The sequence below is a fragment of the Electrophorus electricus genome, chromosome 14, assembly GCF_041902795.1.
Source record: "Electrophorus electricus isolate QZ-2024a chromosome 14, ASM4190279v1, whole genome shotgun sequence".
NCBI lineage: Eukaryota > Metazoa > Chordata > Actinopteri > Gymnotiformes > Gymnotidae > Electrophorus > Electrophorus electricus.
The window spans coordinates 6,726,027-6,753,227 of record NC_137510.1 but is presented as its reverse complement, the minus strand read 5'-3'; the positions used below and the strand labels follow the sequence as shown (position 1 = coordinate 6,753,227).

At 41.6% G+C, this 27,201-nt stretch overlaps 1 protein-coding gene across 5 annotated transcripts in view; it reads left to right on the top strand.

The window, feature by feature from the left end:
- agap3 (ArfGAP with GTPase domain, ankyrin repeat and PH domain 3) overlaps positions 1 to 27,201 on the top strand; it is a 117,171-nt gene that overhangs the window by 34,173 nt on the left and 55,797 nt on the right. For 3 of the 5 annotated variants that reach the window (XM_035530598.2, XM_081695739.1, XM_081695741.1), the window contains exons 2-3: positions 19,430 to 19,488; positions 23,928 to 24,015. In XM_035530598.2, coding sequence (XP_035386491.1) covers positions 19,430 to 19,488; positions 23,928 to 24,015 — 147 coding nt within the window. Of the gene's footprint in view, positions 1 to 11,546; positions 13,173 to 19,429; positions 19,489 to 23,927; positions 24,016 to 27,201 lie in introns of those variants that run through there. The other 2 variants (XM_027020292.3, XM_081695740.1) reach the window with 2 other exon arrangements.

Below are 27,201 nucleotides of genomic sequence, written 5' to 3'. Positions count from 1 at the left end.
CCTCCAAAACAGATGAAGTTTCTGCAATTTAAGTAGACTAAATAGATGGTTGTCAGACTACCCTCTGTGCTTTCTTAGAAACTCTTTGAGGAAAAATCTCTGAATCCAGGAGACATTTCTTGGCCTTTCATTTACAGTTTGGGACCATAGAATTTATATAACCCAATGTTCAACTGATACAATTAATAACAGCCAACATAACTTTTAAAAATGAACATAAGATCCTGTTGATTTCACATATGACTCACCTAATGCAGTGGCTCATCATGCCTGCTGCGTTTCTGCTATAGTATGGCCAGTAGCTCTGTGGTAGTTCATCATATGCTGGGAGAAGAACCTCATCACCAAATGTTCCACATTGCACAAAGTGGTTGAAGCTTGAATTGGATTTAGAATGCCCCGTTGTGCAGTATTTCAGAGTGTTTGCCTGGCTTATGAAATTAGTGATCTCTGCATGTAAGAGAGTTTGTAAAAAATGATTGTGGCTGTTTTCAGGAGCTGAAGTAGCTGAAGCATGGCGTGTGTGGATGTTCTCTCCGGCGCTTTGTGGAGGCTTTTCTGGAGTGCAGGGCCCACGGAGTGTGGAGGAGCAAACCCACGCTAACACGCGGGAGCACTGGAGCTCAGCTCTGCACACGCACCAGCCACCCCCTGGCCACACTCCCAGCTTCTCTCTCCATCGTTCGCTTGCTCGCCTTCCCTCTTTCTCTCACACACACTCACTCTCCCTCTTACTTTCCCTCCCTCACTCCTGCATAGTAAGCTGCTAGAGAAACATCCTCCAAGGTGTTTCATTTTTATTTACTCTTTTTTTTTTTTTTGTTGACCTGATCAGAACAGCATAAGCCTCTCCTACAGACCCTGCTGTGGGTTCCGTGCAGCTTTCGTTACCATGTTAATAACATGAGAAAGGGATGGAATTAAGTGTATTGGATCTGTTTTGTTTTTTTTAACCTACTCCCCTCCACCCCGATTGATTTGCGTTTTCCTAACACTATTGTGTTCACACGGATGTAAGGCACCTTTCAGATTTACTATGAATTGTATACATGGAGAGAGAGAAAGAAGAGACAGAAAGGTCTGGAATGTGTGTCTCTCTCTCTCTCTCCCTCCATCAGCCTCCCACAGATATCCCCAAACCCATAATTTGCTCTGCAGTAGAAGGATTGTGACGTGCATGAGGTGGTAGAGCTGCTGAATTTTAAAGGCCCACCTACGCACGACACCACTACAGCAAGCATAATTACCAACAGCCTGCGTTACGCCGTAGCCTTTACTGCTTCTGCGCCTAGTGTATGGAGTGCTGGGTGCGTGTGTGCACGTGCATGCATGCGTGCGCGCGTGTGTGTGCGCGTGCGTGCATGCACATGTGTGTCAGTTTCAAGTGTCTGTAATTTCATGTCTGTGTCCACGGTGTTGTGATTTTTTTAAATTTATTTATTTATTTTTGCCCGACTCCTCACAGAAAATGAGTGTTGCAGAAATCGAATGACTGACTGTCTTGAAAGGAAAATCTTGCCTGACCTTTTATGATATTGGTTTTATAGAGGTGTCACCTTTTTTGGACATTTCTCTGTGAGGCATTGACCCAAGGGGCTGGCGGTCAGAATGCCAAACAATGAAACATCTCTGTATGTCAAAGTACACCTCAGTATGAGCTTCACAGTGCATTGTGAATTCATCACTGGCTAATATAAAATTCACTGATATTAGGTACACATTGTACTAGCCTTTTGTCAGCAGTCTGAACTTAATTCCTGTTTTGATGTTGGCTAGGTAACTGCCTTATGAAGGGGAACGATGCCATTAAATATTTTTAAATTTGATATAACGTTCCTAAATGAAACACTGACGAGTTTTATGTCTCTGTGAGTCTGAATGGAGGGCTTTGTGGTCCCATGGAAACTGTCGGCCATTTTGATGCCTGTTGTCATGGTGATGCTAGCAGGTGAAGAATGCTTGCAGCATTAAGCAAAGGTTCACCTAGGTCTTAAAAGTGTGTATATACATGTGGACATGTGGATGCTGATGTGTATGAGAGTGTGTGTGAGTTCAAAAGCACATGTGGTTTTGTTTTGAAAGACTGTTGGTCATCAGATCACAGTTTATGGATTTCCTCAGCAGAATAGTTAATAACTGATTTCCCCATGGTAATTTTCAGGAGGCTGTGTTTTTGACCTGTCAGTCACATTTAATGACATGGGTCTTGTGGTTAGCGCACAGCTATGGGCTGGCTGTTGGCTTACTACTATGGCAGTTAGCTTTTTTTTATTTATTTATATATATATAATAAAAAAATTTGTGTGTGATGCATATCCAACCCTACTTGCTAACATAGCATGTTGCATATTGGGGCACGTGTATATATGTGTACGTGTGTGTGCTCAGATCAGAATCAGTTTAAACGATATGTTGAGTTAAAGTATTGCATAAAGTCTGAAAATATTGCATGGTAAGGTGTTGTACAGAGTACTGGGTGAAATTCAGGGCACATGATTATAGAACAGAATTGTAGTGCCTACCAGATAGTACTGGCTCAATTTGGCTGTATCCTCGGTATGAGGGGTCCTCAATAAAACTCCCTGCCTGTTTCCTGACATAGGAAGACAGGTTCTGGAGGGAGGGCAAGTTGGCCAACAAGCCACTCTGCAGCTCTGACTATCCTCTGGAGTCTGGACTTGTCATGCTGGGTGACAGAGCCAAACCAGACAGTGATGGATGCACAAAGAATGGCTTCAGTGATTGCTCTGTAGAACTGACACAGCAGCTTCTTGGGTAGGTTAAACTTCTGGTGCAGAAAGTGCATCCTCTTCTGTGCCTTCTTTGTGACTTAAGCTACATTTGCCTCCTACTTCAAGCCCTTATAGATGATGGTTAGGAATTTGTTTTCCACATTGCAGTTGTATATGCTGAGGAGACAGTGGCGGAAGGTTCTTTCTGAAGTCCACCGTCATTGCAACTGTCCTGAGGGTGTTTAGCACCAGATTGCTGTTGACGCACCAAAGTGTAAGCCTGTCAACCTCCTGTCTGGATGTAGATTCATCACTGTCTCAGATGAGGCTGATGAGTGTTGTGTCGCAGATTTCAGGAGATTGACGAAAGGGTCCCCGGAGGTGAAGAAATTGGTGTACCTAGAAAGGAGAAGTAAGGAGATCATGCCGCCTTGGAGGACACTGGTCCTCAGAGTAGAGCTGCGGGACGTGATTTCACCCAGCCTTACCCCCTGCTGCTTCCTGTCAATCAGGAAATTGGTGATCCGGCTGGATCTTGGCGCAGACAGCTGGCTGAGTTTATGATGAAGGGTGATCAGCATGGTGCCGTTGAAGGCCGAAATGAAATCCCCAAACATATCCTTGGCATAAGTCCCTAGGCTGTCGAGATGATGCACGTGGGTTTCAGTTGTGGTGTGCGTGTGGTATGTCTGTGGCTTTTCTTTTCCTTGCTGATTTATGTTCTAAAAGTGTAGGCTCTAGCACTTTAGTCATTTGCTTGTCACACAGTCATCAAATGGCCCGTGTAACAGCAGTCTGACAGGCGTGGGCCTTGTTCTGGCGCAACCACCTCAGGCTCAAAGCACGACATCAATTGGACTCGGAAGTGATGAGGCTATCTCAGCAGGTCTCTTCCTCTCAGAACATCATAAACTGCTGCATCTTTGTTGCTTTCACCTAGCTTTCATTTCCATCCACTGTGTGTTAATGAGTTTTGCTTTGTAATGGAAGATATTGCTGTGACAATCATATGAACACTGCTTTGTAATGGGCGACAGTACAATTCTTTGGATATCTTTTCATTTCAATTTACATTTGAATTCTTTTTAATTCATGTGGAATTAGCATAGGGATGTACAGTGTAAATTGTATGATCATGGATATACACAGCATTGTTTGGCTCTGCAGTACATAAGGATTGAAGAGAAACTGTTAAATATAAGATTTATCTGCAAGGTTCCAATGTGAGGGTTCTGGCATCTGCATTAAATGAATATAACATCACAGCCTTTTGTTACTGATACTTGCCTGATTTTGGGGGACAAGTTAGTGATTAGTGATTAGACGTTAGTAAGTAATTAACCAGTTAGCTCTTCAGTTGTTACTTGAACTGCAGTGTCATTGCCTTAGTTTATGCACAAGGGAGATGAACCCAAGATGAAGGGTGATTAAAGGTCCAGACTCAAGCCGTCGATTATAGATGTTATAGTGCCTCAGACAAAACATTATGAGTGTCAAAAAATCTAATGTTTATAATGCTGCATTGAACAGGTACAGGTTTGTAATGGACACATTGTTCAAGTACATATGCTGTAGGAATACCACACGACCTTGTAGGCCATGGTACACCACACCAGAAGGTGAGTTTCAATCATGTATCAGGATAACCAGGAAGGGATACAGTGATGTGACATTTTTATACATCAATATTCAAACCATTGGTCTCAAGAACAGCAAAACCAGGCTATGAGGATCTCTGCTGTCTAAACTCGATGGTGCCTTGTCTCACGGCACGACCATGACCCCAGTCACGCTACTGGAGCAACTATGGAGATGCCTGACCACGCCAGTCACCCAGTCTGACTCTCAGTGGCTTTGTAAGATACTAGTCAAATGTTTGGACACAATGAATGAATGCATGTTTTTTTACAGTCAAAGGCATTGTAATCTAATGCTTTTGGCTTATATTTGTTTCTAAGACCATTTTAAATAGTGAAAGATGATGGCCTACATACGAATTGATTTACAAAATAAAAAAATTCAGTTTAACAACAACAACAAAAAAACATTTGAAATGAACCTTCAGCAAATAGTTTTCATTCAGAACTTTAGTCCCTCACCCTAGAAGTACTCAGCATGTGTGAAAATTTCTTGAAGACATCATGGGTGGTGCCTCATGAAGCTGGTTAAGAGAACACCAAGATACTGCAGAGCTGTCATCACAGTAAAGGATGGTGACTTTGAAGAATCTAAAATCAAGGCTATAATCAAAAATCTAAACTCAAGAGTCAAGGCTGCTTATTTAACAAACGTAATCTCATCTGTGTTATTTCATGGTTTTTATATATTCACAATAATATAGAGAATATTAAAAAATTAACAAAGCAATTGTGTCCAAGTTTTTGACTGGTACAGTGTATATATAAATGAGCAGTGATTTATATATGGTTCCAGCATTCTGGAACATTCGTCACATTCTCATTTTACAGTGCTACATTACTGAAACAAAACAACAAAAGTCATCACTACAATCAGCATCAACATCATTCTCTTACTCCATATGTACACTGTGACAGAAAGAAATACTTCACTATAGTCCACTAATCCTGTCCACTTTAAACAGCGACCGATATATACACCAGTAAGGCTGTTTTCACATTCCTCTGGGAATCATTCACACAACTGTTATATCATACAGATGTCACAAAATCCAGTATGCCAATTAAGGTAAATTTCAGAATGAATGCAATTTTAATAGCTAGTTCATTATATTTCTGCTTAGTGTTTGAGTTGGTGTTTAATGGTTTCTTTGTCTGAGCTTACATAATCTTACTGCGGCTCCATCTCCCTGCTCCTGCTACTTGGTGCCAGATTTCCTGAGACAGTAACACAGGGCTTCACCCTCACTCTGCATGTATCTCTCTCTCTCTCTCTTCTTTCTTTCCTTTTCTTTTTTTTCTCTCTCTCTCTCTCTGTCTGTCTGTCTGAGTTCTGAGGGCTCTCTGTTCCTGTGTGTTGCTGGGCTCCTTGGAAAGCAGTCTTGACCGTACACTTATGTAATGCAGTGCTGTCTACTCGCCTTAGCTGTCACTAGCATCACTCCGCCAACCCCTCTCATACAGCTACTAGAGAGATTCTTACTGCCTCAGAAGATGAAAGAGGACCCAGCTGCATGCTACAAGGCCCTAAATCATATCTGAGAAGTTACACAGGACACTTAAAGCAATGGTTTTTATTTGTGAGCTCTGTGACAGACATTGAGGGTGAAAGCTACAAGCAGTTGTGGGATGTTACAACTGAGATACTAATGGATGTGTTCCATTAGCAAAGAAAAGTATAACATATGAAATGGAGTGTCTAGAAAGTTCTAGACAGTGTTATTTGCCATGACAAGATATTTTGATGAGCAGTTTCTGAATTCAAGGCTGCTAGAGACTGATCTGTGAATTATATGACTGCCCCCTAGTGGGGCAGTTTGGGAGCGCCCTCCTTGAGAGGTCCTCTTTGATATCTTAGGTAAAGCTTTTTGTATTTTGGTAGTACAAATGATTCATGAGTCTCTGACTCCTGAATGCTTCCACCCTTTACTCACATGGGTAGCAGGAGGACAGGAACGCAGGAGGACGTTTAAAACGGAGTGCTGTTTTGATTACCACATACTGAGCGAATCGTGAATGCTGCATGCAATTTCTCAGCGCTGTGGTACCAAGTTTTGGTCAGGTTAGATCTTTTGCATACTAATTAAACATGACTGCGCGTAGCAGATGGGGACTGATCCCAGAACAGTGGTCGTGCTTATTAAGAATCCCGGTGCAGGGCTGCAGTAGTAAGCTGCCATAGTAACAGCTTCCTCCTGAAGAAGAACGAAGCGGCACTTCTGCTGACCCCCGTCCACGTTTCAAAAAAAAAAAAAGACGTTTCGAGAAGGAGGGGCGAAGAAAAGCAGCCTAATTATTTGACCTTAATGAGTTTCTCCATGAAACTGTTTTAATTAGATTTACCGGGCTGATTCCCCCCACGGTTCCCAATTACAAACGCGCTCCCCAAAGACAGTCGGAAAGAATGGCGTAAAATGCGCTTCTATCAGCCTCCGGAATTAAACCAGGTGGAAGAGAGAGACGCGTGTGTTTATTTTTTATTTTTTTGCATCTCAGGAGGGCAGGAAGCGCTCTTGCACTTATCACTCATCATTTCGCGTTCATTTCGCAATGTAGGCAGCGAAGGCGACGTGTGCCATGTGTTTTTAATGGAAACGTAATGAGGGACCAGGCTCATGGCCCTTACTTTGTCGCCTAAAGTCCTACCGATTAGATCAGCTTCGTTTGGAAGATTTTTTTTTTTTTTTAAAAAGGCTTTACATTTAAATAATTTAACCCGATTTCTGTACATTGAAAGAGAGAATCCTTCCATATAAATTTAAAACTATGTACCTGAACTGGACATATTACAGATATTGTTAAGTTTTAAATGCTTTTCTGAAACAGTAATTGTTAAAATCAGCAAGGGAAAGCAAGTCCAATCTTCTAGTTAGGATATAAAACTCTATCTGTGCCTTTGATTACATGTCTCTTAATTATTGTATTCAAAAGCTATGGTAGTCTGTAATAGTATTATGTCTTATTGCACTAGGTAGTTTTCTGAAATTAAAGAACAGTGAAGAAGGTTAGAAGGAAGGAAGGGAAAGTTCCACCTCCGTTGGGCTCCCCAAGGGCTCGCGTGTGTGGAGTGAATGCGGCCATATGCTGATCGCGGTGGTGCATTGCGTGGTACTAGTGCTGGCAGGGTTTCTGTTGCTGCGATTGGGCGGGGGGGCAGTGTGCGCATACTCAGACGTACAGAACCAGTTTCTCCTCACTCTCAGCTCCAGGAGCCTCTGAATAGCTGCGTCACTCACGCTCTCTCTCTGTCTCTCTCTCTCTCTCTCTGCGTGTGTGTGTGTGTGTGTGTGTGTGTGTGTGTGTGATCCCAGAGCTATAACAGTAGGAGCTAGCCACTTTTTCATGTAGGTTCAGGATTATCGTAATCCGGGGTTGACTTTAGGTAGACCAGTGAGGCCGTGGCCCCTTTATGCTTCTGAGAGATTAGATGAAGTGGAAATGTCTTCATGCACCAGACACCTTCCCTCCCTCCCTCTCCTTCCCTCTGAAGCAGGTTTGACAAGTAGAGAAACCCATACTGTTGATCTCATGAGTGCAGACCCATTACTGTGTCCTTCACCTGCCAGATGCGAGTTGGAACCAAGTTTAAATAGGTAAAAAATGAGCAAGAAAGCAAAAAGAATTGCTCTCTTGGACCATCTGCTGAACCGAGGTGGTGCTTGGAAGTGTTTAGTTGGACGAGAGTTACTGTGCTGTTCTGTTCGTTTGGCTAAACCCCTGTGCTGCTGGAACTGAGCAGCAATGAAGTGTTTTGGTTGCCGCCGCCGACCTAAGATCCCCCAAGGTGTGTGGGATGAGGAAGACCATATGATTACTGATGAAGTTCAGGTTCTGGCCAATCCTGGTTTTGTAGATGCAAGTAATGACATAACATTGGTTGATCAGGTTCTAACATGAAAGCTACATGATGTGCATGACAACAGTAATCAAGTTTTTTTTTTATTTGTACTGGGTTTCAAATGTAATTAGATTTACTTGCTCATACAGTAAGGTGCTTCCTTTTACGTCAAGTGCGTTGCTGTTATAATCAGGTTCAGTTAATGCTAGATGTCTCAGTCCATTAGTGACTCATGCACATAATAGCTGAAATAGGTGCACATAAGAGCCATCAGTGTTGATTAAGCTCCTCTAGCATTGGACTTGATCAGATGTAACTGAAGGAGGAAATTTTTACTGTAGGGGGCCATTATGCGCCACTGAGATTTTTATGTTTGTGATCTTGATTTTATTGTTCTGCTTTTTCTGCTGCTCTTGGGTTTAGGGTACTTTTTCCAAACTCTATCAGGAAAGACTAATACTGGATATGTTTAAATGTAAGGCTGTGCTGAAAACTTGTATAGAATATTTCTTAACTTTTAAAATATTAGTTCAGTGTCTGGAGCCAGGCTGGGATTTTTTTTGTTTCATTGATTTTGTTTAAATAATGTATTTAAATGAAGCTATGATGCCATGCTTTTTGATCGTCTCTGAAACAGCATCACTGCGTTTGGATTGGTTTATAGCCAATGCCATGACAATGAATGGGAGCAGTGTGACGCATTTGCTTTCATGCTGATCAAAGTGCCATTTTAAATTATAAATCAAGTTTGATTGTTTGTGCAAGTCCATCATTTATTCAGATTGTAGGAGGGTAAGATCTGCATGACTGCACTCTCGTGCAAGCATCACTCCATTTAGCATTATGCCATTTAGCAATCTCTGCAGGTTTGGTTTTTAGGAACAGTAGTACTGACTAGCATTTTCCTTCGACAGGCCCGCTTCTATTAAAACGTGGAGCTGTTCAAAATAGCATGGCCATTTGCAAGGGTCATTGTGGAAAAACATCGAGCCTAACTATTTACTGCGACCTGACCCTTTGGGTGTCTGCAGGAAGGTAAAAAGGGTAGACACACTTTCAAACTTGCATCATTGTCTTACTTCAGCAGTCCCAAGAACTGTGACTCAAACATCGTGGTATGACTGGTATTAATGTCACAGACAGGTGATAATCAAGCAGAGTCTATGTAAGAGACTTGCAAGGTGGTTGAGTATGTTCAGTGAAGATGGATGTTTGAGTGGGTTTGGAGAGGAACAAAAATCTACTTTTTCGTATGCTTGTGGAAGATTGGGATGTTTTTGGAGTGCAGTGGGAACAGGGCGAATCCAGCAGACTAGATCTAGATCTCAGACTTCAGATTCTTCGCAATTCTTTGCACATGGTATGAATTAAGTGGGTCTCCAAGATGGTAAACAGAACCAGCTGGTGGAAGAGATTGATATGACAAGATTAGGATTGCTTTATGTCTCCTCACAGGGATTTTATGTTGTTTGACGGGAATGCAGGGTTAAAGAAGGGATCTGAACACTGAATTTTGGTTTAGATTTGTAATTTGCACTCTTAAAAGGTGGAAAAGCCAAACTAAGGGTAGGTGGCCAGCAACATCCAGGCTCCTCTGTTGAACCCTTAAAGACATGCTTGTCAGATGGTGGATATGCTGTCATAACAAAATAAAATGGATTAGGCCACAGATTGTGTGGCTCTGTGGCCTCCTCTGTTCTAGTGAGAGAGGGAGGGAAGGAGCTGGGAAGTAGGGGGAGATGGAAAGAGAGAGCGCTCTGCTCACTTCTCCATGCCAGCTTGTGATGGTTTCTGCTTGGCATTTACCAATGAAAGAATGGCTGTCTTGCAACTTGAGTGATTCGTGGGGTTAAGGAGAGTGTGTGTTTCAGGAGGCTTGTTGGCAGAGGATTGCAGACTTAACAGTGTTAACTGTTGTTAATGGCTGATACACAATGGTACTGAGTGACTGGGCTTTGGAAGGCATTAGGGATAATACTCATAAAAACCACACGAGGGTGCTCTGCTCTATGGCGTCGTAGACTCCCTTGATTGCCCATGTTGAAATGTGTATTAGCTTTGAGCTGCTTTGTCAGTGTTGTGGGACAAGGTTATTCTGATTGGATTTAATTGGCTCCCATCCTATCCAGTCAATATGAAATACCTTGGAAAAACATTTACCTTTAAGGATTTTGCAAAACATTTAAGTATGTTGCAATAAATGTGAAAGTTAGTTATTTTAAAAGGTACTCTGCAATATCTTTCTTTTGAATTACAGAATAGCTTTTATCAAAAGTGCAAGTGGTAATGATTACAACTGTTTAAAACAACTTTTTAAAAAATTGTGTTGAAAGATGTTTGTTGGTTTATAATTGCCTTATAGTAAATATATTTGTGATAAACATGTGACAAATACATTTGTGAATTGAGGTGGGCATTATTGTGATTGGATGGCCAAGAAAAAGCTTCTCTCTGCATTAGAAAACCATGACATTCCTCTCCCCATGCATTCTGATTTTCCCTGTGAATGATTCTTCTCTTCCTTTATTGCAAAACACAGTGGCTCATCTGGCCCACCTGCACTGCACGCAGGTGGTCTTCCCGTGGGGGTGGGGGGTGGGGGGGGCATGACATTTCGATCTCTGCTTCTCTATAAGCCCTGGAAATGAACCACTGTTTTGTCTGGTATTTTTCCTTCTAGTTTAGTAGGAAGAGAACATGTTTCTGTGAGCGAAAGGGAGCGTCCTGCGGGGGATAGGAAGATGGGGGCGATGGAGAGTTGGAACGTGGGGAGGGAGGTGACCTTTCAGTCATTGTTTTCCCAAGATCTCGCCATTTGTCAACAGACCTGTCTCCACTGATCAACCTTGTGTGGGACTTCCTTTACGAGTCCTCTGGAAGAGCCTGCTCTAGTGGCCAGCGGAATGTAGTTTGCTGCCTGCTCCAGGGTCGCTCCACCGCACTTGGGCCTGACGTGAGCTCACGTCTGTGTTTCCTCAAGGTGATTTTTTTTTTCTTTTGTTTGTTTGTTTGTTTTTCCCCCTTCTTTCCCCAAATTCTTAAGCCCTCTACCAGGCACGGTAGAGTAAAAATTGAAGTGAAGGGTCTGCCTTTCTTGCTTACATCAGTGGCTTGTTTTTGACGAACTCTTGAGGAGCTGTTTGAGGTGTTAGAGAGGTCGTGCCGAAGCTTGTCTGGACTAACATCACCCCCACACCCCCACACCCCCCCGCCCGCTTCGTGTACCATCTTGCCTCCCCCTCTTCCTTTCTCATGTGTCATAAAGTGAGGGATTATGTCTGTGTGCTTGGAATGTGGCCTGAAGGTGAAGGACTTAGAAAGCAGCCATGAGCTGCTTTGTGTTAGCAGGAAATAGAGCAAATCAGAACGAGACACAGTGGTAGAGTTTTTGCAAGACTGGGCTTGCAGAGGTGTGCAGGCGTTACCATGCTGGTCCTGAGCAAACGGCTTCCAGATGTGATTAACAAGGACCCAGCTTGGCATCTTCAAGCTGGGGCAGCAATATACCATGTCTTGGCCTTCCAGAGAAGGATTTGGGGAGGCAGAGAAGAAGGCAGGGCAAGAGAAGAGGCCAAGCCCGAGAGGCGGGACTCACTGAAGTGAAGCAAGAGGAGGAGGCAAACTTGAAGGAATGGAGTCAGAGCCCGAGGCGGAGGACTACAGAGGAGACGCCCAGCAGGTGGCCTTACCTGAGCAGCACAGGCAGACTGGGGAGCAGAGGGAGGAGGCTTGAAGAGCCAGGAATGAAGACCGACCGGTTTCCTGCACTTCTCCGGGACACTTCTATGCTCACATTCTCTCTGGCAGATTTCTACTCCGCTGCAGATCAGAGGACACCGCTGACAGAGGAGCTGTGCCCTGCTCTAGTGCGAGGCTGTGGTCCTCGAAAGGGACACCATCATGTCACGTCTGGAGAGGTCCCAGCGGAGCCCCACATGGTGGTCCTGCAGAGATCTGTTGCAGGGCCACGTTTCCGTGCCAACAGCACGGCGGTAAGCATGCATGGCTCCCCTCGTGAGCCTACCCACCAGCACATTACAGCAACGTGTCACAAGGAACACTCGGTCAGACCTCGTAGTGTATGCATGTTGGCAGCCGCACAATCCAGTGGTCTGTTTGTGACAAACGCCGACACCAGTACAGCAGGTTGTTCGGGCTTCATTCTGCATCGTGGGGCCAAGAGGGCTGAGCTGCGGGCCGTGGACGGCCTCGGGTTGGACGCTCCTGCCGCTTTCAGGCTGCATTCACGTCCGAGGCAGGAGTCCGCTGCATTCCGAACCCCACGCACAGGGGAGAGACCACGGCCCGTTAGTATGACCATTCTGGAGCTGACAGACATCCACAGCTCCCAGGATGAGCTTGCGAACAGCACCTTAAGTGATGTGGCCAACCTGACACGCTCCAGCTTTCGATGGAGGCTCTTCAGCCGTCGGGCCCGGGACAAGGAGGCACTGGCCACTGCTGTGCCTTCCAGCACCAAGCCAGACAGACCGAGCAGGTTCACTTCCCTACGCCGGAGCCTGAGCCTCCGGATCCGGCGAAATCGGAATGAGCCTGAGCAAAGCAGTGCACAGGAAGGATCTCGGACAACAAGCATTGTAGAAGACATATCCCGGTCTACCCGTCCTTTCTCTTACCTAACTGGCAGGACACTGTCTCCTGCCTGTGAGCGGAATGAGCACCAGAGGAGCAGGCAGCACACTGAGTTTCAAACCAGGGAGACGGCCTCAGTTCTGGAGGCCCCAGCCAAGCTCACCAAGGCTACCAAGCCAGCTTCATCTTTGGAGCCTAACCTTTGGCAGCTCATCACTAGGCGCTTTAAGAGAAAAGGTCTGTCGTCAGGCAGCAAACCTGAGCCCTGCACTGAGTGTCAACCACCTGGCAGTGATCCCCCCACCAGGAATAAAAAACTGCAGTCCGTTGCCGTGGAGACACTAACTGGCATTGACTTCAGCAAAGGTCAAGGTAAGCCTTGTGAAATTCATGAGTCTCATTCCCAAAAGCCCTGAAGCCCTCTCACCCCTAAGCACAGATAGGTTCTTCTCATGCAGAAGACCCTGAGAGAACTGAATGGGTGTTAAGGAACCAGACAAATTAATGCAGCTATATTTCTTAGCTGTGGCCAGAGAAATTACCCTTCTACAGGTTAGATGCATTATTCACTGTAAGCAGATTTGGTGAAGGGTGTGCTTAGTTAGTTTGTGGACTCCGAGATTTTTCTCAGGCTAAAATTCTTTTAATTAATTCAAGAATCATGAATATATTCTTCATTGATTTAAGGAATTCATACAAAGTTCAGTGACGGTTAGTCAGAGTGATTGTATGTGAGGATAAAAGGGTGAAGGAATGAGTAAATAAGAGAGAGGCTGTAAAAAATGTTTTGGTCATTTTGCTTGCAGTCAGATATATTAAACTTCTGAGAAGCGTTGTTGATCTTCGATCAGTTTCTGCCTTTCTAAACCCACTGAATATCATGCGATAATGAGAAGGCTGATCATAGATCAACATCCTAACTCCCCAAAATTATTTTACAAGGTCTTTTTAGTAGCAGTTTTAAAAATATGAAAAATATAAGTATGAATAGCACAAACGCATTTTTAAATATAATTTTTGTATAAATTTGACATTTCACATTTCCCTGAATTTTAGCTTTAAACTATACTAAAAGCCCCAGCAAAACATTTTAATTTGAATTAAGCCTTAGGAATATAGTCATAGTAAGCCTCAGGAAAACAAAATAAAAAAAGGTTTTTTGTTTTGAGTATATGCTTACATTTTTGTATGCAAGGATTATTTGGCTTTAGGGACTCTGGAGATTAAATGTGGATGAAAGGCTTTTTCATCTTGTCAACTTTTTGACTTGTTTTAAAAAAGACAGAATGATCACAGTGTTACTAAGCATGTTGGGTAATCCAAGGCTTCTGACAGATTTATTTATATAATTATTTAAAGAAATGCTTTGCATTTTGTAGAGTATTCTATGTTCTGTTTAGTTACAGAACATGGAAGTGCTCGATGGAAGTCGGAATGCAAAGATGAGCAGGTATTTATGTTCCTGCTCTGAGGTTCACCATCAAGTTAAGAGTGCTGGCTTGAATGAGGGGAGGCTGTTGGCAAAGCTCCAGTCTGAGGCTGGGGCTCCTGCATCACTTGTGAACTATGGTAAAAAAAAAAAACAAGCACAGTCCAGGCACTGGACTTAAATGTTAGAGTGTGAGGCTTATTAAACATTAGCCTGGATGTGTAGAGAGTGTGTGGTTTATTAAATGGTAGCCTGGCTGTGTAAAGAGGGTGTGTTGCAATAAACGTAAGTAGACAGAGTGTGATGTAATAAATATTAGTCGATACTGTGTGGTGTATTAAACGTTAGTAAACGTTAGTGGTGTAATCACGCGTGCACACACACAGTCTCTCCCAAAAAAGTCTCTCTCTCTCTCTCTCTCTCTCTCTCTCTCTCTCTCTCTCTTTCTCTCTCTCTCTTTCTCTCCACCCTTCTCTCTCATGGCTTTTTCTCATTTTCCTGAAACAAAGACTTGTTGAATCAGTACCATGGTGCTCAACTGTATATTGATAAGAACATGACTCTTATATGTACAAGGCTAATGAGAGCATGTTTGAGACTTGTGTAACCAGAGGCACTTCTAACACCTCTCCATTGCCCTTTTGCACAAAACGCCTTCAGAACCGCCTATTGACACAGTCTTTGCCGATGTCCAATGCCACGCCAGTGCTCACCGCTGAAACGGTCACTTCGCACTTTGGCCTAAATGCACCTCCTTTGTGCTTTTTATTTTGTGGCCTGTCTCTATGGAGACTCCCCGGGCCAGAGGCTTTTATTTTGTCGCCTGTTTCTATAGAGACTCCCTTGGCTGGAGGCTTGGCCTGACTTGGCTACTTCAGTGTGCGGGGGCACAGCGATCAGTGGAATCTCGGCACGCCTGTAGCGCTGTGGGCTCTGAGTTCTGAGCTGAGGTGTGTGCGGCTCAGGGCCAGTCCTTCAGCGGGCCTGTCCCGACCTGCCGCTGCTCTTTGATGGGCAGGCTGTTTACGGATTTGGAGGAGCCTCTGGTGCTTGTGCTCCTGTGTGACTAAAAACAGAGCCTGACAGGAAGGTGGGGGGCTTACCTGCCCTTACCTGCCACAGAGAAAAATGACTTGCAGTTAAAGCTTCCTTCCACTTTCATGGTGTGTCTTTAGCTGCACAGTGCTGGTGGGGGCTGGAATTATAGGCAGCAAAGAGGGGTACAGAGCGTCTGTCTGTTTAATGTTTTTGTATAGGCCCATTCGTCCATAGTCACATATCCTTTGTGAGGAAAAAGAGCATTATGCTTTTCTGTAGGATATCACTCAGTCCACATCCAAGAAAATGCGGTTGTGGACTTTATAATGTCAGTAGTAGAAACTGTACAGTCTGCAAAAATCTGAGAGAGATTTGTTTTTTCTTGTTTGTTTTTTCAAATTCCCAGGGCACTCAGTTCATACCAGTTCAGCAGTATCTGAAACTACCCAAGTGAGCATGCAAATACTGACTCATACTTGTTGTTTCAAACCTTAGTCCAGGGTGTGCAAAGCTTTGAATGATCAACATCAAAAAAAAAAAAAGTACCCGAGGTCTGGACTGTTCTGACCTGTTTGTTGGTTGGTTAGGCCCGTTCCAAGGCTAAATTGTCATTTCTAAAGCTGCGAATTGTTTGAAACGGTGGCTTTAATTTGGTTATATAATGCTATTCTTGTTATCTGTTGGTGGCCTCCTGAGTTTTTGCTTTGACTCAGCTCTGGAGAGGTAGGCACCACCAGGAGTAGGAGCACTTTGATGCACATCCTCCCTCTAACAATCACCCTCCCTCTGAACTCCCTCTCGACCAATGACGCTACGCCACCTCCAGTGCCGTGCTTACCACCGTCACATTGATGAGGGGCGAGTGGAAAGAGAGGAAAGACGTCTCTGAGATCACGCTGTTCGGCTCCAAGAGAGAGTTGTGTCATTGCTGTAGATGACTAGCATGTCATGGAGGACTAATACAGTTGTGAGAACAAAGTTTGTGAACTCTTTGGAATGATCAGTATTCCTGCATTGGCTAAAAAAGTGGTGATCTTAATAAAGATTATGCTGTAAAATGCTGTGCATGTTGTTTATGAAATATCATTGCTTATTTGCTATTATGAAGCCATTCATTGCAGATGATTCCAAATTAAGGGTTTTCTCATATCTGCATTTTCTGTCAAACTGTTTTCTGTCAGTTTTAGCTTTGTCCTGCAGACTTTGATAGTTAACATTTATTAAACACAGCTAAGTGAAGTGAATGTTTCATTCAGTGGTAGGAATTACAGTTCCCTAAGGTGCTGGAACATGCACCTCATTTTGGATTGCCTGAATGCCTGGCAGAACTTGTTTAGCCAAATGTAAAGGTACAATCTCTTGAGAGTTCTCTCTTGCTGTCTGTCTCACTCACTCACGCTGTCTCTTACTCATGTTCTCTCCTTTTCTCTCTCTCGCGCTTGCATTCTCTCACAGTCACTCACTCTTTTCTTCTTTTCCCCATACATGTTTTTTTTTCTTTCTTTTGATTCAGAAAAAGGGAGGCTGATGGCTTAGAATAATCATTTTTGATTAAATTGGACAAGACCAGTTAAGTGAAAACTGGCACAAACTACTTAACATGGAAAATCACAATACCACCTGTGCTGTACTTGACACAGGGGCTCATGTGTTCTGCGCACATTGGCAGTGCCAACCAGGTGTTTTCCACTCTGCTTTCCTGGCTCTTCGAGATGGTGTTCGGCTTGGCTGTGTGCCATATGAAGTTCATTTTGGGCTGTCTGCTTCCTGTCACATATTTTGCCAAGAATCATAATGCTTAATGGTTTGTGGAGAAACTGGACCACGTTTGTGAACACGATGGATGGATGGATCTTGCTTGACTGGCTGGATCTGGTTGCACACAGCAAGGCTCCATTCGTGAGCTGTTGTCTCTTGGTTTGCACGTCAAAAATGATATAAAAGAATGTGTAGTAATGAGTACGTCTCTGTGTTTTCAGGGCATGTTTCGGAAACTTTGGCACTTCAGTGATTCAGTGCAGGCTCATTGTTTAAACCTCAATAGTGATGTAATTGCAGAACAAAGATGGTGCTTTACATGCTGTTCTTCCCTCCTTCAGTCCACATTAAATAACTGTTTGGTTTTTCCATTATGTTTTCATTAAACACCTTGAATTGGATTCAACTTTGGACTAAAAATTCACTTCATCATTACATTTTAACTCGGGTTAAAACTGTTACATAATTCTTTGGTCCCAAAACCAAACCCCAAACACACCTTGTATTATTTTTATTTTGTTTTGTTATAAAGATGTATTCGTATACAGATTCAGACCAAGGTTGCTGGTATAATCACAGAGCTCACACTGTTAAACCATGTGGAAAGTTAGCATTATTTAGCATTATCGAGTTTAGATATGCATTAACTGGTCAGAATAAGCTTCCACTGTCACTGTTAGAGACGTTATCATTTTTCTATGGTTAGATAAATATTTAATGCTACATCTAGGAGCTTCTGAAGAACTATGTTGTCCTAGGGATGGCTAATGTGGCAGAAATCTAAAATCAAGATACTTGCATACATTTCATAAAACATGATTTTTCTGAGGTTTGTCTATAAATTGAACACAGTATACCAGCAAACCAGTAGTGCAGTAGTGCCAGAGTTTAAAAAGAAAAAATGGTAATCAACAGTCCAGAGATGTTGAGGACCGGCCCTAAAATAATGTTTTTTGTTTATTCTGTATTTTGGAGTTCAAGCCTCTATCATTTTGGATTGACGGTGTTTATGGTAAATGGAAAATACAAAAGGCTTGTCATTTTAGAGGAAAAGTAGAAATAACTCTTAAAATAGACGTGAAAAAAGTGTCTTGCTCAAGAGTTCTGCAACGGCAGGTAGATGATTAGTTCTGTTGTCATGTCTCACCTCACCTCATATCACACCCCTGATGATCTGGATCTTTGGGCTCGCCTCTCGACAATCTGGTGCATCAAGGGTCTGAATTTTCAGGGTTTTATCTTGGGGCGTGGTGTTCGAACTACAGTGTAAGAATTTGTGTGGCTGGAAATTTCTGATTTATTGTTTTTCCTGTGGTACAGTTCATTTGGCATGAAATTGCTCTTCCCAATTGACTTGTTAAGATATCACAACAGAGATTGTCATGGAGGGTTGTCACTAGAGGAAGATTATGAAAATTAATTTGGTGTAATCCATGATTTGACAGCAAAAATCTTGAATAACAAAACAATAGCAATTAACATGAGCACCTTAAAATTCTGTGTGGGCCGCAGTACTCAAAATGGCTCCTGAACGCCACGGCTTGTTCAGTAAAAGTTCGCACTGACGCTGCTACATTTTGGAAATGTTCCTGGTAGCTGTGTGTGGGCTGCATGTCTTTCCCACCTGCTCCATGGAGACACACTGTCTGAATACCCCACCAGGGAAAAGATACTATCTGTAGACTTTTCATCCCATTGGAGAAAAAAAAAACACTGCTCTGGGATCAGTTTACAGAGGCACAGGTAGCTATCTATCTGCAGCTTTGTGCCTTTGTGTGGAGAGGGTGAGAGCTTCATGATTTGTCTGGTTAAGTTTAGGTGTTCCTTTTTTGTAGGGACTGGTTTTTGGTCTAGTTTTGGTGAAGTTTTGGGAATGTACTTTTGAACAGGTTGTGAGTGAGACCTCCTCCCAATACATTTTTACGCTGTAACTCCAGTGTGTTGTTAAAGAACACAAAGTATGTCTTGGCTGATTGGTTACATTTAACAGAACTCCCTTAAAGGAACAGCATTCCTTTAAGTGTTACCCTGCCATTGTTTTATTGTCTGTTTGCACTGTTGTCTGCTGCTTTCTCATGTCAAATGTAGCACCGTGTCCTGATGAACTTTTGTTTATTTTGTCCACTTGTCTTAGGTGAGAAGGAATGATAAAATTGACTTTGACTTAATTTTCTATTCACTGAATGATATTTTAGCAAGATCATGGCCTAAGATGTGTTGAAATCCAGCATTAGAATGATCTTAAATTGAGTTGCTTGTCTTTCTTCTTCCTTTTGGGATACCTGGAATATGAAATGTAATTTTAAGAATGTCAGATTTTCTCTAGTTGGGTCCCAGTCTTTCCTTAGCAAAACCTACCAACATGGTTTATCATTCTTATCATCCATTGTCTCCTGTTTTGCAGATTCCTTTGTCAACAGTCAGGAGTGGACATTGAGTAGGTCAGTGCCAGAGCTCAAAGTGGTAAGTTTGTCCTCAAGAATTTCTGTTTATAATATTTAAAATACATTAATCTATATGCTCAGAGTACCATTGCCAAATGGGTTTGTGAAATTCTTAATCAGACTTTACCTTTTTAAACTTGCGAAGAGGTCGTGCTATCGCAGCTCAGCAAAACATCTTTCAGAACCTATGCAGAGCACATTGTTAGGAATTCACTCAGGCAGAGTGCATGACTAAGTTTTCACTCAAGTAAATGGCTAAGAACCGTGCCACACACGGTTAGGAATTCTTCCAAGCGCCACGCATGGTTAGGAATTGACATGGTTAAAAAGTTCTGCAACATTTAGCAGAAGTAGCTGTTGCTGTGTTCAGTACAAACATCACACATAAAACACAGCTGAGTGTTCAGCGGCACAGAGTATGGGCCTGGTAGCGCATTCCCAGCATGGCTGTGGAGACAGTCAATGTGCCACTGACTGATTGCTTTCAGGTTACATCGCAATCATTGGAGCGCTTTGGAATTTCTTTAACCATAAACTGTCATTGCAATGCAAGCTCAAATAGTAGTTATATGCTGTTGACAAACGTAATGGTGTTTCTCATCTGATCTGTACATCCACATAATCTATACATTATTTTATGTGGTATTTAGTGTACCACCTAATGCTTTACAACTGGAATGTTGATAAGATGCTGAATATATGGTTTTCATAAAGAAATTTTGTAAAAATACTCCATATACCAGTAAAACATAACCAGTAAATCAGTCATGGTTGAAGGAAATATTGAAGGCTCATTTGTATATGAAACCTCAAGTGGTGGCTGGCATAATCAAGATTGCATAAGTGGTGTGATCATTGGGAAGGATGGCTCCTGATAAAGCCTTTTTAAGACCGTGCAGCGTTTGCATCCCGTAATTAACGCAGCGTAATCACCGACTTGCGACCCGAAGAGTCGGCAGAGACAGGATTTGTGCTGCCGACTCCTTTGTTCTGCCTAAACCTGTCTTCCTCCCCGTCCTCTGGGAACACAGCACAGGCCTGGGAAGGCAGGGATTGGGCACGTCGCTTCAAAGCTGCAGTCAGGGATTTAGGGGTGTCGGAGACGCAGCCATGGAAATGAATTTTTCGAACCACAGCAGGCCCTCTTTTAGTTGCCCACAATGCCCTTGAAAAATTCACACAACAATTTGTGAATACCCAGAGCAGCCAACAATAGCATAAACAGTAACATAAACAGTGATTTAGAGCTGAATTTCTTTTGTGTTTTATTTTGTTTTGCTTTGTTTTAACTATGGGTAACTATGGGTAGATTGCACTCGATAAATGCATATTAATGCATATTAATCAGAGCATATAACACAGGCGCATCAAACCCCTGTCCCAGAGGTTGACTGCTCCTCTGGATTTTTTTCTTTTAATGTGTTATTTGACTCATGATCGCATTGATATTGAGCTGATTATCTGACTCACTTGAAAATGGGAAATTCAGCCGTGTTGGAGCCCCTGACTGAATACTGAAGAGAAAAGATATTGGCCCAGATTTATCTTAAAGGATAAAGCATTAGTTTTAACTTCAAGATCAGAGGACTATGTTGTTAAAAATAAATAGAAAATTAATACAAACCATGCTGATATTAATCACATGAACTAAAATTTCACAAATAGGGATCATTCCATTTGTGATTTATTTTGGTATAAAACAAGAGGTGGTAGAGTGTAAGGGTGATTGATAAACTTTGTCAACAGGGAAACCATCATTTATAGAGTTTCCCAGCTCTGATCCTGAAGCGCCCTGCTCTGCATATTTTATTTTTTGTTTTCCTGCTCCAAACACGCATGACCCTTCAGCTCAGTAGAGGGTGTGCGAGGTCTTTCGCTGGGATTGTGTGAAGGCAGCTAAAGCCCTGACATGTGCAGGTCAGGAGGCCTATGGGATGAAAGCTGGGAAACAGACATTAGACACTGTCTCCATGGAAACTTAACTGTGAGATATAGACTATACAATGATTTGTGTTTTTTTTTTTGTTTTTTTTTAATACAATGCTTTCTTTTGTTTCCATGTTTGTATACTATTATGAGATGTAAATTTTAACATCATTGTCTTTTTGTCCTTAGCATTGTTTTAGCTAGCTAAAGACCAAATAAAACTGACTTGCCAGATTACACGGCCTGACACTGTATAGAACTTAAAGTACAGTACGTAAAAAAGTGCAGAAGTCTAATCATCCATCTTGAATGCCTGACCTCACTAAAACTCTCGTGGCTAAGTGCAACAGTCCTCACAGCAATGTTCCAAGAGGTAAAGTCTTCTCAGAAGAGTGGAGACCATTACTAGTAGGGGGCAAGCAAAGGATGCTCAGTGGTGAGAAGTGAGAAATGTTCTTATCCTCTGTAAGTTGACCATTCGTAAATCAGCAAGTCCATAGTTAAGATTTTTTAAGATTTAAATTACAAACTGCTGAATGAGTTGTAAGTTTATATTCAGAGGTGAAAATTTGGTCTGAGAAGTGGGGGGACCAAAGTTGGGATGCTACAGGTACTATACACCAAGCCATTTCCACTAGCCTACTGCAGTGGTACTTAACCTATGGGCTACCTTGAGTTAAGGGTAGATGAATAGACAGATGATGGATTTAAAAAAAAAAGGTCACAAAAGTTGTACATTAGTGAGAGTGTTTTTGGGCAGTTCCTTTTCAATAAAACCATGTTGTCTTTATAAAGTTAAACTAATGTTATAAACTAATGCTTTGTACGTTAATTCAACATTAAAGATTGAATCTAGCTTGCTAGCTAGCCACCCAGTTACAGACCGATAACAGTCTGGGGACAGAACACATTAGCTTGCTGCAAATTGTATAATTTGCTTACTAGTAACTCAAATATATTTTTGAGACATTGATTCTAACTGACATTTAACATTACTCAAATGTAGCAAAGGTAATGAGAATGCTTACCACCATCACATCATTATGAAGTGTCCAAATATCCAAACATTTTAGGAAGAGGAAATGTCAGCAGGGAATATGCCTAGGAACAGTAAGGTACTCATTTTAGTTACACCCTGATGTAGGACAAATAGATGAATGTTTTTTAGCACCTAGTAAAAAGTGTTTATCATAATATCCGAATATACATCAGAATTCAGACTTAATTTAAGACCGATTTAATAGAGATAATATATAGAGGGTGTATGCGTGTGTGAGTGTACTGAAGTAAGAGATGTAGAGATATTCAAATTTGTGATGTATACAGAGAAACAATGTTCTGTTTTCTGGAAACTCTGTACTTTGCTACAATTTTGAATATCTCTACAGTACACTGCATTACTCACCTGGAATCTTTTTTGGATTGTGTGTGTGCGCGTGTATGTATGTATGTATGTATGTATGTATGCATGCGTGTGTGTGTGTGTTATTTATATTTATATTTATATTTATATTTATATATATATATATATATATATATATATATATATATATATATATATATATATTCCCTCTGTGAAATATCAAATATAAGATTTCACTTTGCTTGTGCAGCTGATGAAAGACCTCTCTTCTGTATATATTACAGTGAAGTACACAAGGTTTCCAGAGAAATAGGATGTTTCAGACAGAGGTCCTTCATTACACTTATAACCTAAATAAACACAAAATAATAGAATATAACTCTCAAATTACTTGCATCACACAAAATCAAGCAAAATCTTTTTTCAGTTTTTTTTTCTTTCTGATTTGTAATTCCTGCATAGTCTTTGACCAGATAAGCAGGCGTATTTTGATTATGTAACCTATGGGAATACATTCTCATAAAACAGAAAGAGTTTGGACCAGTGGAAAATTTCTGTGTGAAAACTACATAATGCAGTAACTGTGAGTTAGGAGTCACCCCGTCCCCCTGAACTTTGTACCAATGTCTGTATTAAGAGATGAATAAGTGCGCGTGTGCCTGTGCGTGCGGGCCTGTGCGTGTTTGTGTGGGTATATGTGTGTATATGTTTGTACAAGTATGTGCATATATGTGTGCATGGGATTTGTTCCCTCTTGTCACTTGAGGAAACAATTTACTTTTAGTGGCAAACACTAAATGAAACTGTTTTTCTGCCTGTTTTGAGCTGAAGGCTCCCTGTAGTGAGGCACAGTTCTCTGCAGAGTTGGGAGGGATGACGAGGACGAGGATGCTGTTTGTCCCAGCAGAAAGACAAACGCTCTCAACACTGCATCGCATGCATGTCCTATTAACTCCTAGCACATAGTAACTAAATATGAGTTAGCCAGACTCTCACCACTCTTCTTATCTGTTTGCATTATCTGCTGTTCATAAAAAAGCAAATACCAGAAAACCAACAAGTTGAAATGATGAAACCCTAAAGTTATTCTCTCATTTGAATGTACTGCTTTTCTTCTGTGCCATTTCACAGCTGCGTGAACTGACTGTCATTCCTGCATTCCTTTGTAGGGCATTGTGGGTAACCTGTCCAGTGGAAAGTCGGCCTTGGTGCACCGGTACCTGACAGGAACATATGTCCAAGAAGAGTCTCCGGAGGGTAAGCAAGCAGGGTGGGAATGGCATGGGTCAGGCATGCAACCAGACCACCTGCCAAGCGGCACACTGTGTTGCTCATATGTCTTTGTTGTGTGTAATTATTAAGGGCTGTGTTGGTTTTCCAGAGAGAACATAGAAGGTCGACAGGTTTAAATATAGGAGATGTCTGCTAGCAAAGTTCGTTTGTGAAAGAACACACACACTGTGGTGCCTCAAATGATTTTCAGTTAAGTGCGCCATAGATTTATTGCAGAGACAGGCCAGAAGTATGAAAGCAAATTAGTATTTTTCAGACTATGTAATAGGTTAATAGTTATAGCATATTTTTTTGTCTGAGTGCTTTAGACAAGAAAGACCAGCAGGGGGTACCCAAGTTTAGCCTCCAGTTGTGAAATCAGCATTAAACCTGCATCAAAGGATGTCAAAGGATATCAGTACAGCTAAAGGAGGATATTTTGATGAAGTAAATCGGATATCTGTTAATCAATTTTAAGCAGCTTTTAGTTGATCCTGTTTTGTTTTATGTCAATTAACATGCTATTGTCATTTCTTGAAAAAAAAGTTTTTATAAATTTAATGTTGCTTCCAATGTAGTGCAATTCAGGGTTATTTCTTCAGAATTTTCCTCACTTCATTATCATTACAGTTCTCTTTCGTCTTCTCAGTAGTTTCGTTTTTGTGAACAACAGTTGCTGCTGGCAGTCAAACAGTTTTGCATTCCTGAGGGAAACACTCACTCTTTTAGTCCGCTGTTTATGACTTTGGAGCTTCCTGATGAGGAGTTTTCCCTTCAGCTCGCCATGAGTGGATTTCTTACAAGCCCCAATTTGGCCCAGTTTCACTTTATGCCATGCACTAATGCCCAGAGTCCCACTCCTATTGCAGATTATCATATACCAGATTTTCAGTTCTCTTCTAAACATTGTCAGTATATTGCCACAATATTCCTCACAGAGTTTGAGTTTAGAGAAGAAATTCTCACACGTGAACATTGGCATCTGCTTGGTGAATCCTTCTTTTTGCTATAGAGAGCACAGTGTTTGTGTAAACCTGGTCAACACATTTGCAGAATTGCATATAAAAGCCTGAATGGCTGGAACAGTTTTTTAGCCTGCACAATTTTTTGAAATCATGTTTGTTTGGTTACAAACCTGTTGTTGTCCTTTGCAAGAGTCCAATTTGGTGGTATCGTTGATATTAGTAATAATATCTAAACCTAAAGCTATAGTTTTCTCAAAACAAAACCCTAGCTGGGATTATAGCTTGGGCAGTAGTAGCTCAGTGGTTAAGGTACTTGACTTGTAATTGTAAGGTTGCTGGTTCAAGCTCCACCACTGCCAAGTTGCCACTTTTGGGCCCCTGAGCAAGGCCCTTAACGCTCAATTGCTCAAGTTGTACTCAGTCATAATTATTATCATAATTTGGATAAAAGCATCAGGTAAATGCTGTAAATATAATTATAGTGATGTCAAAGGTTTTTGTATAGATGCCTTTTGTTTTCTATGCCTCTATAGCTCAATTCACATGGCTACTCTTCTGGAAATATAGAATTTACACATGACTAGCAACTGCCGTAAATGTTCCCCAGTTTTCTCTTTTAGGACCCTCATAAATGTAAAATTTATTAAATTAAATGCCCTATTTCATTTCTGAATATTGAGGGGGGAAAATGAACTGTTTAGTTTTATTCATCTGAATAGAAATGACATTTTGAAAGCACTTTCTCAGTTCACACAACAGTGTGCTCATCACACAATATTTCAGTCTGTTTTAATGTTGCTCTGACAGCAGTTGATTGATTAACAAATGGACCTTAGTATATTGTTATCACATTTGTGTATTTCCTGCAGCACTGTCAGCTTTCTGATTGGCAACAAGATACTTCAGGTGTTGCCATAGCAACAGAGGGTCTGGCTGGTGTTGTGGGCTTTTTTTTTTTTTTTTTTGCTGTGTCAAGGTCTAAAACACAGGAACATATCATCAATCCTTAGATTTTAACAATGGAAGGCAGACCGTACATAAAAAGCACTACACAAGTAACATTCAAACATGATTGATTGAAATTTCATTAATCAGCATAGAATTGTCAGCAAATGCATTAATATCTGTATCAGAGATCATTTAGGGAAAACCTTTCTTTCATTTAAGTATATGCGAGTGAGTGAGATCTAGATCTGTAGGCTTGTTCTCACTGATGTCATTAGTCACTGATGGCATGTTGAGACTTGCCCTCTCAACTAGATGATAATTATCTGCTATCTGTTAAGACACTCTGTGCTCAGTAGTTTAGACAGCAATTATATGAAACTGCTATTAATGAACAACAAAAGAATTTCATTGTTCAAAAACCAGCATTTAATCATCCAGTCCTTTTTAGTCCCACTCTTTATACCTTAATAATGTTAGTGAAATGTTTTATTTTAGTATTATATATTTTAGCTTACTTTACACTTTCAGTTTATACCTTATATAATCTTCAGTTAGGAATCTTAAAGGTACCATCACAGCCATCATTGTAAGAATAGCTTTTCTGTTCAGTTTCCTCTTACTTTAAGGGTCCTTAAAGAGCAATTTGGCATTTGCCCGTTATAAATTGCCCACTGACTGTGCCTGTGTCAGAGCCCAAATCTAGTGTGCTCTGCACATGATCAAAGACCCCTTCTGAGCAGTTACATTTCTGGAATATTAGTGGATTGGTTGGATTTTCATCTGGGAAACTTCAACAATGTGATTGGATCTTCTTGATGAACAGTGCTGAGACTGACCCAGCATTGCCACTGAGCTCTGAGAGAACATGATTCCATTGCAGAAAGTGGTGACATCATTTTAAACTGTCCATTGTTTCTGGTGCAATTGCTGATTGGGGTGCTCACCCAAGTTCTGGCTGCAGTCTGTTTCTGGTTTGACCAGAAAAAGATTCTTCCAAGGCATTTTCTCAGATGTCCTTTAGTATCACAATGGTATAGTCAATCGATCTAGTCTTTTTTAGATGTCAAAAAGCACCTCTCTGTCAGGAAATTGAATGGATAAAAGCAGGAATTTTTGGTTGATGAAGCAATGTTCACTACACTCAGGTGAAACCCGAGTCTTTGAAGACCCTGGACTGCATTCATGTCTCACATACTACCAAGAATCACAAGCATCCCAAAATCCCCCACAACCTTTAAACACGTTGTCAAAAGGTGAT